The sequence below is a fragment of the Pundamilia nyererei genome, unplaced genomic scaffold (genome assembly GCF_000239375.1).
Source record: "Pundamilia nyererei isolate P.nyererei 1_Seehausen unplaced genomic scaffold, PunNye1.0 scaffold00600, whole genome shotgun sequence".
In the NCBI taxonomy this organism is placed as follows: domain Eukaryota; kingdom Metazoa; phylum Chordata; class Actinopteri; order Cichliformes; family Cichlidae; genus Pundamilia; species Pundamilia nyererei.
In genome coordinates, this window is record NW_005188001.1 from 95,497 (window position 1) to 109,771 (window position 14,275).

General features: G+C 46.1%; 2 protein-coding genes across 6 annotated transcripts in view; both read left to right on the forward strand.

Annotated features, from left to right (window-relative positions):
* Positions 1-1,036: 1,036 nt before the first annotated feature.
* Positions 1,037-9,706, forward strand: riox2 (ribosomal oxygenase 2). 3 transcript variants are annotated; one of them, XM_005754592.1, is made up of 10 exons: positions 1,037-1,518; positions 2,078-2,524; positions 4,146-4,265; positions 4,347-4,475; positions 5,585-5,688; positions 6,562-6,664; positions 8,194-8,359; positions 8,436-8,524; positions 8,621-8,731; positions 9,460-9,706. In XM_005754592.1, the coding sequence occupies exons 2-10, from the start codon at positions 2,087-2,089 to the stop codon at positions 9,610-9,612; spliced, it is 1,413 nt and encodes a 470-aa protein (XP_005754649.1). In that variant the 5' UTR covers positions 1,037-1,518; positions 2,078-2,086; the 3' UTR covers positions 9,613-9,706. The 3 variants fall into 3 exon arrangements, with proteins under 3 accessions (XP_005754649.1, XP_005754647.1, XP_005754648.1); XM_005754590.1 differs by having other exon boundaries at positions 1,038-1,530; XM_005754591.2 differs by lacking the exon at positions 1,037-1,518 and adding an exon at positions 1,877-1,948.
* Positions 9,707-11,203: 1,497 nt separating this feature from the next.
* The window catches only part of tiprl (TIP41, TOR signaling pathway regulator-like (S. cerevisiae)), a 7,936-nt gene continuing 4,864 nt past the window's right edge, over positions 11,204-14,275 (forward strand). Inside the window, exons 1-7 of one of the 3 annotated variants that reach the window (XM_005754594.1) lie at positions 11,204-11,261; positions 12,162-12,289; positions 12,717-12,896; positions 13,214-13,313; positions 13,389-13,520; positions 13,615-13,710; positions 13,808-13,870. In XM_005754594.1, coding sequence (XP_005754651.1) covers positions 12,165-12,289; positions 12,717-12,896; positions 13,214-13,313; positions 13,389-13,520; positions 13,615-13,710; positions 13,808-13,870 — 696 coding nt within the window. In that variant the 5' untranslated portion in view covers positions 11,204-11,261; positions 12,162-12,164. Of the gene's footprint in view, positions 11,286-12,161; positions 12,290-12,716; positions 12,897-13,213; positions 13,314-13,388; positions 13,521-13,614; positions 13,711-13,807; positions 13,871-14,275 lie in introns of those variants that run through there. The other 2 variants (XM_005754593.2, XM_005754595.1) reach the window with 2 other exon arrangements.

A 14,275-nucleotide genomic window follows, 5' to 3' on the forward strand; every position in this document is an offset into this window, starting at 1 on the left:
ATGGAAACGCGAGTCTCCACGGGCTGCGTTATGGCAGACGGTGCTCTGTTTTTCAACATTTTTTTCATGTGTTTTGCAACACTCGACAGCGCCCTCGGCAAACTGCCTGGATGCGCGTGTCGGGGCTTTTTAATACAGAATGCACGAAATAAGTGCCCGTGAAACAACACTGTGAACTTTGGCTCTCTTTCCCTCTGGCGGGTCCGGTGACAGGAACGCCGGCCCGAGTTAAGCACTCTGTGTGGAACATGTCCCGTTGAACTTGCTCTGGAACGGAGCTGGGAGGCGGCAGGGTGGCCCATGAAGGGGGAAACTGGGTTCAGACTCCTATAAACTACTAACCTATACTTTCACTGCTCATCGTCATATAGGAATGTTGAGTCATATTGCAGAAACAGTCTTTTTTCTTGAAAGGAAGATTGATCCACTGTAATGTAAGGTTGGTCCAGGACATCTCCGAACTGAAGACAGTCACTCCTCTTCTCCACTCCAATAAAACCTTTAATTCAGTGGAGCATCATTTTATGTTGACGGTACCTGAATTTTCTTTGTGGAAATAAATCCAGGTGACTATCCAAAGGCACCTCTCCCCCTGTTTAATACACACACACACACACACATATATATGGAAGAGAGAGAGAGAAAATGAATTACACAGAGAAAATGTAGGACGCCATTAAGTCTGTCCCATCTCTCTGTATGTTTTCATACTGGTCACTTAATTTAAAAACGTGTAAGGAAAGTCAGCGATTATTTCAGTAACTCTTATCTCTGCTTCCTGTGGGCAAACCTGCTGTTCTAGGCTCCAGGACCTCACCTGCTCAGGTCTTCCCATCTGTGAATATCACCCTGTTGTCTTGTCCCACAGCAAATTCAATTAATGGCCCTGGAAACACATGAATTTGAAAATAATCAAACGTTTTTTAACAATCCCCAATAGGAATAGAAATGAAATTAAAAAAAACATTTGGCAATAAAAATGTAAATCCAGTTCAAAATAACAAGTTTCCAGAGTCCATGGTGACGTCACTAATGCACTGCAGCTGTGATGTCACGGAGGGAAAGCTCCGTTTTACAGTCTGTATTTCACTTGATTCCGTGTCTGTGAAATGCTTTTACACCCTAAACGTGTCCACAGAGCGACGCTGGTGACCGTCAACAACTTTCAAGGCCGTGACTTGTTTCCGATGCTGGGGGAGAGCTCCCGGTGTCCCGGTACAGCAGCCGAACACGTCTGCGTGTTTTCTGTGAGTGGGTTTGTTGAGCCTCCGCTGAATGACTGATGGTGACGGCTTTCTCCAGCGCATGCGTGTCGCTGGTCCCGACAGCGAGCAACGTCCTGCTCCTGTTTTCCTCTCGGACCATCTGACACGTGTAAAACGCTAAAGCCACCGTTTGTGTCTCACTACATGTCCCGTGTTCTGACGCTGGTGTGAGTTTCCAGTCGGACATAATTTGGAAAACACTTGTGAAGTCACACGTGTGGCTGACCGGGGTCGTCATCGAGCTCGAGTGGAGGTGTGTTGGGAGGTGAGTGAGTGCGTGGGGTTGTTGGATGTGGTGATGTGGAACATAAATGGCTGTGATGGAGCTGTCACGGCGTCTTCGTGATCCGAGCACCGCTTTATGACCGAGCACCTTCACCGGTGCTCCGTCAGCCCATCCTGATCCGGGACCATCCCAAACACCGTTCGGGTAGAAAACTCTGTTCGCAGCGATGCTTGCGGTGTGGGCTGTGCTGTGTGTACAAGCTTGTATGGACTGAATCTGAACGTTACGAGCTTCTGTGGGTGCTATTACTCCTTCTGACCAGAGGTGTCGCTGTGTGAGCGGTGAAAGAGGCGGGAGAAGCTAAGAGTTTGTCTGCTCCACACAGCTGATCCACAGACTGGCTCAGTGGGATGATCAAGTGTTCCCAGTTTGCTCCAGCAGACTTTGGCCAGTTTAAGTAAGACACAGCTCAACAGCGCTCACCGTGCAAGAAAAGGAATTTGATATAGGAATGATCAGATAATGAATTCAGTAACCTTCAATGTGTTGCTTTAACTCTAATAATATTCTCTGGACTTGTGTGCAGACTGAAAAGATGCCAAAGAAAAGCAAAACTCCGAGTGTGAAGAGACGGATCGCTGACCAAGAGCAGCCCGCTGTCAAACGAAGCAAAGAGGAGCAGAGCGACACTTCACCCCTTTGCTTCCAGAGCCCAGCCGCACTGTTCGAGAGCCTCATCCAGCCGATGGGGACAGATCGGTTCTTCTCAGAGTATTGGGAGAAGAAGCCTCTTCATCTGCAGAGGTCTGATCCTGGCACAGCCTCGTACTACCAGTCCCTGTTTCAGCTGTGTGACCTGCAGAGCCTGTGTTCTCAGGGTCTCGAGTACTACAGGGACATCAACGTCGTTCGCTGCGTCAACGGCAAGAAAAAGCTTCTGAACAAGGAAGGCCGAGTGAAGCACAGTGTTCTCAATAAGATCATGAGTCAGAACAAAGCCACCGTCCAGTACCACCAGCCGCAGAGGTTCAAGGTGAGTGTCATGGCTTTGCTGCCTTTGGACCAGTTTGCATTCATGGTTCATCCACCTGTTTCCTTTTTGTGTATGCAGTGTGTTTGGTGCGCTGCCGATACATGGCCAGCTGTGATGAGCAGTTGTTGTCTGCACAGCTGTGTTGGCGCCCTCACCTCTGGACCACACACATCACCAGTACATGAAACTGAAGACGTTTCTATGGCCGAGCATTGTTCACAAACCCGTGTCTGGATGTTCCATGTACACATTTCTCTCAGACCATCTCATTTCCTTTTCACCAAACAATTTCATTTCTTGCCGAGCACCTTTGTTTCTTCTTTTCAACATCCACCACCTCATGTTAGACTAAACCAGTAGCACTGCAGCCTGGTCTCCCATGAGGCCTCACGGGTGGGGCTCAGTCAGGCTCGGCTCGCTGTTAGTCTCTGCAGCCTGTTTGCTGCTGTGCTCAGTCGTGTTTCGTGTGATATCTGTGTTTCTCCATCCATCCATCCTGACCACCTGATCTGATGTGTTGTTGAATGTAGTGGGGGATTTGTCTCACACTGAGTTTCTGCCCTGTGCTCATTGATCTTCCCTCCTCCTCCTCATCTGTGTCTCTGTGGGGATTTTCCTCTTACTGTCCTTTGAAGAGTAGCTCTGCCGGGCTCGTCCCAGTTGTGGATTGTGACGTCCTTCCGGAGTTCCTTTTTCCAGTCTAACCCCTCGGATTGTGCGATGTGCATTCCTTTTCACGTCACCGTTTACTTGTGTCCACGTGGGTGTCAAAGATAGGAACTGTGTGCCGCTGTGTGTGGATATTGTGTCTTATTTCTGCTTTAATGTCACCCTGGACATGTCTGCACCCACTCCCAGCACATCTAGTTGAATTGCAGTTTCCTTGCGGAGTATTGGCTCTCCTGTTGCTTGATGCAGTGAAGTCAGCTGGCAGATCTACTTCACCAACGGTACATGTCACTGTGTTTGATCTCTCATTACAAACGTATAGTTTGGCTCTGGTTCTGTTTGCACACATCTTACTGTTGCTTTCCACTGTATTCTCTACATGATCGTCCTGAGGCACGCCTGTTCCTTAGCAAAATGACCCCCACGTTTATCTGTTTTCTCTTTCCCATCTTCACAGTGTTTGCTTGTATTAAAGTTCCCCTCCATCGCTGCCATCTGCAGCTTTACTCGTTCACACTGTTCCTTGATCTCTGAAGTTCAAACCAGTGTCACGTTGGCTTCCTGCAGCAACTTTCCCATCACATAGTCGAACATGTGTCACCGAGGCATCCACCTCCTCGGTCAGCTTTCCGTCTGTGGTCAGCCGCCTCGTCGCCCTGCAGTCCAGCACGACACGCTCGGCGTAGCAGTCAAACTTCAGCAAAGGCTTGTTGTCATATTCCTCGATGAGCCTGTGCTTCTAAGATTTAACTCCGGCTCGGCGCTGTCACATGTATGCGACACAGCTTTTGTTCAGATTAAAGTCTTCACTCCAATCAGCCTGAACTGTTTAATTCAACACCCACTGTGAACATAGGCCAGATTTCAAAGATCATGACACTGTCCAAGTACCTGTGGAGCTAACACTGTGCATGTGGAGGCCGCTCTCAGCAGGTCTTCTGTGTGTTGTCAGGATGAGCTGTGGAGGATTCAGGAGAAGCTGGAGTGCTTCTTTGGGGCTCTGGTGGGCTCGAACATCTATATCACCCCAGAGGAGTCGCAGGGCCTTCCACCTCATTATGATGATGTAGAGGTACAACAATAACTGTGGATGATGTGAGTAATGTGCGGTCCAGCATACGTGTTGCTAATCTCCATGGTGCTCTGTGCACAGGTGTTTATCTTGCAGCTGCAGGGACAGAAACATTGGCGTCTTTATAATCCTACTGTTCCACTGGCAGCTGAATACAGCGTGCAGTCAGAGGACAGTATTGGCATCCCAACTCATGATATTATACTGAAGGTACAGCACTTTATATCAGCTAAAGCAAGTATGATCTTATTCTGCAGTACATCTTCTGTTCAAGGTTTAATGTTCATTTTTATTCAAACGTATGATCATCTTTGGGAATGTCCTTGTAGGAATGGGCAGGGGTGCAGAAGTCCCTGGAGGAGCAGTAGTAATGGTTCCTTAAACGTTTCTCCCACAGAGGCAGAAAAGAAAAGGAGCTCAAATCAGACGTGCTTGACTCTGTTGTCTTTGTTAAATCCAGAATCAAGGTTGAAATCCTTTGTCTCGCACATGGTCTCAAATAATCAGACCCAGTCGTATCTTACAGACCTCATAGCGTGGTATTGCTTCAAGCAGAATGGGAGGCAGAGCCTTCAGTTTTCAGGCCCCTCTTCTGTGGAACCAGCTTCCAGTTTGGATTCAGGAGGCAGACACTATCTCTACTTTCAAGATTAGGCTTCAAACTTTCCTTTTAATAAAACATGTAGTTAGAGCTGGATCAGTGACCCTGAATCCTCCTTCAGCTACACTGCCACATGAGAACAAAGGGCTGGGTTTGAATTAGGAATTTCATGTGAATTTTACTGATGGGTCAGTGTAGCACAGACCTACTGCTGGAAGGCCAAGATAATTCTACTACAACAGCAAGACGCAAGTCACTAAGTAAGAAACAGAACCCTCACATAGGATGTGTCCCTATAAAACACTACAGCCCCCCCACCAAGGAATGTCTTTGATCCTGCTGCTTGAACTAAGACTTACAAATTTAAGTAACACAATGACAACATGTAACAATTTGACTCAACATTTACAAGGATGGGTCACATTCCAAGTATTGCCTCATTGTGTGAGGACTACTTGTGGCTGATGTCACTATGAGGTCATACAGTTATTATGAAACAAAGATACTTTTTGAAGTTTTTACACAGAACAAAGATTTTTGATTTTAATTCTTAAACTAAGTTTGAACAGTCATGTCATTGTTTTATTATGTGAGACATAATTGAACTTATTCTGTGTTTATATGTACAAAACCTTTAACCGAGACCAGTAACACAGAGCTCTGTCTGACCATGTTAATCACAGTGTTTTAAGTATGAACAAGTCTTCTCTCTGGACAGGCTGGAGATCTGCTGTACTTTCCTCGGGGAACCATCCATCAAGCCAGAACCCCAGCAGGAGTGAACTGCTCCATCCACTTAACTCTCAGCACCTACCAGAGAATGTAAGCTTCTTCTTCTTCCCCTTTTTACCCCAAGCCCTAAAAGGCTGATAGTAGCAGATAAAAATTTTGCGAATGTGCTAACTGGAGACCGAGGTAGTTTCAGATTGATACCATAGGTCAGGGGTCTCGAACTGCAGGCTTCGAGGGCCGGTGTCCTGCAGGTTTTAGATCTCACCCTGGGTCAACACACCAGAATCACATGATTAGGTCATTACCAGGCCTCTGGAGAACTTCAAGACATGTTGAGGAGGTCATTTAGCCATTTAAATCAGCTGTGATGGATCAAGGACACGTTTAAAACCTGCAGGACTCCGGCCCTCGAGGCCTGCAGTTCGAGACCCTGCTGTAGGAGCATCTACTAACTCAGAAGAGTTCAAATTCCATGGTGTTGACCTGAGAGGTTACACTTAATGAAAATCTCATGAATCCAGTGACTTGACAACAAGGCGATGTAGAATTTTGAAAGTGATTTGTTTGTTTGTTTGTTTGTTTGTTTGTTTGTTTTTACAAAGTATCAACTTTGATAAAAAAAAGATATTGTGTTGAAATCGCACTTCCTTTTCCTTTATTGGCATGTCAGGGAGTAAGTGTGCAGTAAAACTACTGCCCACTGATCCGGCACACAGACTCGTACTCGACTCAGTAGAACAGACGTCTGCTCAGCAGAGTAAAGTCAGGGTACATCAACAGGTTTTCAGCCAATAAGAAACAGAAGAACTGGTCCTGTTCAAAGCTCCAAACACTGATGACAGATGGGTTTGATGATGATTGTTTCTGTCGTGCTCAAACAAAACTGGTGTGTGAATGAGATCCAGAAGAGTTCTCTGTTGCTAATCAGTCCCACACTGTCTCACTGTCCCCGCCTGCTGTCAGGTCATGGGGAGATTTGCTGTTGGACGTATTTCCCAGCTTACTGTGTGGCCGCAGCAGGAGGGAAGTCAGCCTCAGAGAGGGGATGGCCAGAAGACTCTTACTGGTAATCACGACAGTATGAACACCATCTCTGTATTCCCATGACATATTATTCCAAACTGATCCTGACAGATGCTTTTTCTGTCTGACTGCACGCTGAAGAATCTATGGCAGTATATGAGATGGTTTCATAGTACCAGTCAGGAGTTTGGACACAGCTTCTCATTTAATGGTTTGTCTTTAGTTTCATGACTGTTTACATCGTAAAGTCTCACTGAAGGCATCCAAACTATGAATGAACACATGTGGAATCATGCAGTAAACAAAAAGTGTGAAGTAGCGGTCAAAGCCAGCCTTTGCTTTGCTCACTCTTTCATTTTCTCCATGAGCTTCATGAGGTCGTCTCCTGAAGTGGTTTCCAACAGTCTTGAAGGAGTTCCCAGAGATGCTGAGCACCTGTTGGTCCTTTTGCCTTCACTCTGTGCTCCATCTCATCCCAAACCATCTCCACGGGGTTTAGGTCAGGTGACTGTGGAGGCCAGGCCATCAGGTGCAGCACTCCATCACTCTCCTTCTGGGTCAAACAGCCCTCACACAGCCTGGAGGTGTGTTTGGGCTCATTGTCCTGTCCTGTGGCTGCAGGATGCTGTGGTAGCCATGCTGGGTCAGTCTGCCTTCAGTTTTGAATAAATCCCCAACAGCGTCACCAGCAAAGCCCCCCACGCCATCATCACACCTCCTCCATGCTTCACAGTGGGAACCATGCACGTAGAGACCATACGTTCACCTTTTTAGCAATTTTATGCACTGACTGACCTTCAGTTCTTAAAGTAATGAGGGACTGTTTCTAACAGTTGTCAAACAGGCCTGTCAGCTGTGCACCAACCTGACACAAACAACAGATGGTCCCAACGTCATTAAGAAGGCAACAAACTCCACAGATGAACCCTGACAGGCTCACTGTGAGGTGAAACCATGTCAGGTGACTACATCATGAAGCTCACTGAGAGAAGGCCGAGGGTTTGCAGCGCTGTCAACAAAGCAAAGGGCGTCTACTGTCAGGAATCTGAAATATTCATCCATCCATCCATTCGCTACCGCTTATCCTTTTCAGGGTCGCGGGGGGCGCTGGAGAATCTGAAATATATGTAGAGTTATTTATACATTTTCTCTGTGCTACATAATTCCACCCGTCATGCTTATTATATTAATGTCTTCAGTTTGTATCAGTTTGAAGAAGTAAAAATAAAGAGAAAGCATTAAATGAGAATCTCTGTCCAAACGTTTGACAGGTAGTGTGTGTAACATCTGCAATGTGCTGTTTTTAATTGACTCATAATTACTTAAAGCTGTTCTGTGATCTTTTTCCCTGAAACTGGAGCAATGTTGAGGTAAACGGGTCCTCATAATGCACTGCTTTCATAGTTTTTAGAAGATTTATCTTCTAAGAATGAATATAAAACGAAAATAGCTTCAGAAGAGAGCGAGGTCTGTATTTGTGCCTCTGTCATTACAGCTCAACTTCTAATGCTTTCTGAATTATGTAAAATATGAATGAGATGCATTCACAGTCACATGCATGTGTGTGTGTAGAGCAGCAGTGCAGGCCTGCACACCAACAAGCGGCTGGCCGCCAGCCTCAGAGCTCTGGCTGACGAGATGGAAACTGGGGCGCAGGACCTGGGCTTCACTCACATGAAGAGAGACTTCATCATGAACAGACTGCCTCCTTACTGCCAGCAGCAGCTGTCTTCACCATGTATGTCATGGATGCATTCAGATCGATTTTTCAGTGATGTACATTTGTGCATATAAACATGTGGTGTGTGTCACAGCTGGGAAGAGTCCTGCCTTGGAGGATACAGTGATTCTGACCTTTAAAGACCACGTGGTAATAACAGTGGAGCCCCGCCCACAGAGCACAGTGAGTCCTTTAAGGCTGTAAGTACAGAAATGTGCAGCCCTGTTGGGGTGCTGTGTGTGCGCTCTAACAGTGTGCTCTGAACTGTGTGTGTTTCAGGACGACGCCACAGAGCTGGTAGTATTTGTCTTGCATTCTTTAAAGAACCAGAGAGAAGGTCACATGATGGGCGACAGCTATGATGACCAGGAAGAACGCAGCATCTCCACGGTAATGCCATACCTCGCTGATGGTCCTTTCATATTCATAACACATGTTCAACAGTGTTCTGCTGCAGAGGTGCAGAAATCCACCGCCACAGATATTTATCCTCTGTGACGAAACCTCGAACAGCCACGAAACAGTTAGTGTGACCCGCGAAAACCGAAACATTTGTCCATGTTTGGTTTAAAACGAGTGTTTTTAAGGGTTTTTATCCTCAACTGTAAAAGCTGGTCGGGTGCTGTCACTCGGATCAGGCAGTGTAGGAGGTTCACACTGACACACAGGTGCTGCTGCTGAAGAACTGGACCAGTTCAAGTCTGTGACCTCAACATAAAGGTCAGAGGTCATGTTCTCTGAAAGTCTTGTTAATGCCATAACTGGAGAACAAGCTGACGTAAGATTTTGACCCGATAGGTGTGTGTACTGGGAGGCTGAGGGTTAGCACTGGCAGCTTTATTTATACAGCACCAGTTCACAGCAGTTATCTCAAGGTGCTTTACATTCCAAGGTAAAGACCCCAGACTGTGAGGCTGAGCGTCACATGCTGAAAATATCCACCAATCAATACCAGTGAGATGTGCAGCTGTGTTATATCATCAGGTATTTGAAGAAGGACCTGGGTTTACCTTCTGATTGGACATGGACAGTGAGACAATGAAGCGCACTATATGGATGTGTGTTGAACATGTGTGTTGAAAAAGGTCTCCACCCCAACCATATGTCTGTGTCTGCAGGGCTTGCAGTTCCCCCTGTCCTACCTCCAGGCCCTGCGGCAGCTCCAGCTGGCAGAGCAGCTGGTTGTTGCCCAGCTTCAGCTGCCCACACAGGAGGACAAACTCAACCTGGCCCTTGCTCTGTGGAGTGAGAACCTGCTGCGTGTCCTGTAGTTCACCTGCAGTCAGCTACTGATGTACACCTGATTGTTATCAAAACGTCGTATTTGTCTTTGACCTCTTTTCCTGAATAAAGCTGGTATTTAAAGATTGACCTTTACAAAGTTTTGACAGTTACTGCTTGAGTTCAAATGTCTTCTTGTATAATGAGGATTAACAGGAACGTCACTGGGAAAACCTGCATGGCTCTGTGTGCCTGTGCAGTAACAGTAGTAATAGCTGCTGTGTTGTAGCCTCTCACTGCTGTAACCATAGACTAGACTTGTAAAATCGACGGGCTCATCTAGTTTGTTTTTAATGTATTTATTGGTTTCTGTTATTAGTTTGAGTGTGTCAGTAATACAGCAGTGCCAGGAAAACACAACGGGTCATTCCTGCGACGACGTGCATACAAAAACAAACGGCGCCTAATCGATGCACAAACACAATCCGCCATCACAGTCAGGAGACCTGACCCCAAGCAGGAGACGGGGAGGCGGCCCACACGGAACGGTCGCCATCATCATGATCTAATGTGACATATATGCATGATTGTGTCATTTGTATAAAATATTATAAGCTGTTTATGCAAAGCTTCATTAAGAATGGTGCAACCGTACAAGACGAGATGCTACAGTCATGATGAATGTAGATGTTGGCCAGTTCATGGAAACACTGATACCAGAGACCGAGGCCAATCTTCACAGACAGGTTCATAACATTTTTAGGATTTCACCTCTGAACATCACAATAGTGGTTTTTCAATGAAGATGTGATTTAAGAGCAGATTTTCAGCTTGGTTTCACAAGTATTAAGTAACTATTTAATTACCATTTCCACTGCCATCTCTTTACAGCTCTCCATTTTCAGAGGCTCAAATGTAATTGGGCAAATGCCATGTCCTTCCTTGAGATGCTGCTAGACCTGTACTGCAGCACCTGTGACCTGCTGGTTACAGAGGGATTGAATAGGACGGCTGAATCTGCAGCACATGAAAGGAGGAGGCGACTTGAGACACAGCAGTAGGGCTCACAACTGTTTGACTTGGAGCATGTCACAGGCCGGCGCTGCTCCTCCAAGCATCCAAGCAGCAGCTCAACCACATTCATATAAGAGAAGAAGCCGAGTAAGTTCAACCCGAGTTTGGACCTTTAGCTTTACTCTGCAGCAAAACTAGAGTTTGATTTTATGGGTCATAATCACACTCCAGCCACAGGTCAGTGTACTCTTAGTGCTGGCTCCACACCTGCATAAATGCAGAGGACTGCATCAGGATCAAATGTTTTCCAAATCGAGCATGCATATCATCGTTAAGATTTCAGTGCTGAATAAGGCATGGCTGCTTTTGACCGAGGACAAAGGAGGAGGCTGGGGCCAGGAGACCAGAGGAAGGAGGGATGGGCTGAAACCGGCCAACAGTAAGACCGACAGCCGCAGTTCTAAAAACAGACGATTAACTCTCCGAATTTATTTCAAAATGTTTTATGTTAATGAAACACTGTGAGATCACCATTGAATTCGTGTTCACCCACAAACACCGAAAAATGATTGTTATCTTTTTTTTTTTTTAAAGAAAGGTTTGAAAGTGGAACCAAAGTAAGTGCGAGCGTCACAAACATCACCGGGCAGATTTCACCGGCGTACCCGGGAGCCTCCAATGACAGGTAACGCTCGACAACAACATCAAGGTAAATGAATGTGTTTGTGTGTTTGTGTACAGCCTGTGTGTTTGACCGCAGAGCTTTACGTTCACAGCCTAAACTGGGACGAAGCATTTGGAGCTGCCTGAGCGAACATCGAGTCAGCGCAGGGAAACAAACGTCCGGCGAGCCTTTGTGCTAATATTTGTTTCTGTAACACGGCGAACACGCTGTGCGTGAACCGAGCCTCAAGTGTGCAGATCGTGCAAGTTTATAATAATACGAGTCACAGATTCGGTATGTTCACTCATAATAAAGCTGCTGACGGCCTGACCAACATTTAGTTATTGCTACAAACCGACCAGCTTGTGGGAATAACTAAATGTTGCACGGCTGACAAGAATTTCCTTTTTTTTAACCTCGGATGTCTCTGTTATTTGGGATTTTTATCCTCTTTAGCAAAATGCGCTGCGCAGTGATTTTCTCGGATTGTTGTGCAGCAGCTGGCGGGCACGGAGCTGACCCTGACTGTAGTCACAGCTCTTCTGTCTCGGTGCCCACGTTTGAGCAGCTTTGAAAACCCTGACCAGGGATCATTTGGATGGTCAGCATCTGTGGGCCACTTCTGCAAATCATCAGCGGGTTTCCCACAGTCGAAATTTCCACAACTACTCCTGTGAGTGGTTTCAACTTTGGGACCAGCTACAGCCAGTTAATCGCCCTTTTAGTGAAAATGTCTGGAAAGGGATTTTGCATCGGTGGAAGGAGCTCACTGTGTCCTTGCCAGATTTGGTTTCTAACAAAGACAACACATGAGAACTACAAAGTCATCGCATTTAAACAGACAAACACACCATAAGCTCTGAACAGCAGATACTGTCCACCTGTTCTGTTTGGACAAACCTGCTGATGTTTGTCTTGCAGTTGATGCTGGCCTCTCTGTCCATGATGATGTCACATGGTTTCAAGAGCAGTAAGCAGGACTTCAACTTTGGACCATGGAAAGTGACTGCTTCCAAAAACCACATCATGAAGTCCAAGGACATTGAACGGTGAGATATTTGTCACATTTGAATATCATCTAAGCTGTGTTGGGTCCAGCCTGTGTAACCAGGCGGACTGTCAGAGTACCAAACAGTAGAGTCTGTGTGTGTCCACATGAGTCGTGTTTACATGATCAGCTGTTTTTGCCTGTTTATTGCATCACAAAAGCTGTAACACGTCCTCTTCATCAGACAGCAACGCACCGAGCATCATCACATCTTCTCGCTGTGATGTGATCACATGGTGGAAAAATAGAAATAACCATAAATGAATAATGTAGACACTGAAAGAAGCAGCCGCGACACGTTAAAGAAAACAAACTAATATTGTTGCAGGCGCTGCTCGATTTGTTTCTGATGTTTTGAATCCTCCCAAAACGACTAGAATAGATGAGAAAACCTGATTGATATCAGTCTTCACTGTTTGACTTTCCAGGCTAGCAGAAGACATGAACATGCCTTCTCTTCCAGAGATGTTGTTTGGAGACAACATACTGCGCATCCAGCACACGGACGGTTACGGGATTGAATTCAATGCTGTTGATTCCCTGAAGAGAGTCAGCAACATGGAGGATAGCGTCAAGGTGGCGTGTGCTCAGGAATGGCAGGAGAGCAGGTAAGACGCTCACTGTTAGCTTCTGTCAGATAATCTTCTCTGCTTGGATAAAAACCCACTTTTAGACCAGTACTTGGGACTCGGCGTGCTGCTGTGTCTGTCTACGGCGTTCTGCGGCAGATTTTCTGCGGCGCCGCTGCGTTGCACCAATTTTCTGACTGTCAGCTACTGTCCAATGTATTTGACAGGTCTTGGTGTTTCAGTTATACCCTAGAGAACAAAGTGTGGTGCGTTCATTCTGTCAGCTAAAGGTGTAGTATAGGCTCAGGGTTACACTGGCTTACTGAGCTAAACATCTTGGATGATATCCCTTCCAGAGCTGATTCTGAACACTCTAAAGATGTGATCCGACCTTATGACTGGACATACACCACAGACTACAGAGGCACTCTGACAGGAGAAAGCATGCAGATAAAGGTAGGCAGGTTTGACACTGTTCACTCTTCACAGTCACAGGTTTGTAAGAAAGTGATGTGAGGTTTTCGTGTGAAGGTGTCTGAGACTGCCGAGCGTATTGACATGGAGAAGCTTAAGGCTCGGGAACACATCATGTTCTTTGATGAGGTGCTGCTGTTTGAAGATGAGCTGCACGACCATGGAGTCTCTATGCTTAGCGTCAAAATTGTGAGTGCCGTCTTCCTGTCCCGTGGGACTGCCAAATCCAAATGAGCAGCCGATTTAACACTGATGATGACGATGATGTTTCTTGTTGATGCAGCGAGTGATGCCGACCAGCTTCTTCCTGTTGATGCGTTTCTTCCTGCGAGTGGACGGAGTGCTGATTAGAATAAACGATACTCGACTATATCACGAGGTAAGTTGTTTCATCACCTGAGAGTGTGCTGCCAGACTTCATCACGGGCAGGTGACAGACTTCAAAGTGACTCACGTGATGTAACGTTTGGTTTCAGGCTGGGAAGGATTACATGCTGCGAGAGTTCACTACGAGGGAAAGCAAAATCTCAGAGCTGAAGGTGAGCAGTGACACAGAGCTGTGATTCTGTTATTTATTTCCACTTACTGGCTTCTTCGATCCAAAGCAGAGCCCGAATATTTTCATGTTCACGAAAGGCTTTGTGTGAGTTTGAACGTCGTCTGGCACTTTATTCTAGCACCGACTCCTTTTGGATTTGTTAATAACTGTGTCTGTTCTTGTGATGAGATGTTTACAGAAATGTTTGTGTTTGTTCAAAGGAGAACTTTATATCTGAAGATCCAGCTTATAAAGAAATCTGTAGCTTTTATAGACTGGCACACATCACATCTCAGTGGGGTTGGACATCTAACAATAATAATAATAATAATCAGGGCTCGCAAAATCACTAGCCCGACGTCCCGGGGCTAGTGATTTTTCCAGTCGGGCTACCAAAATCTATCTC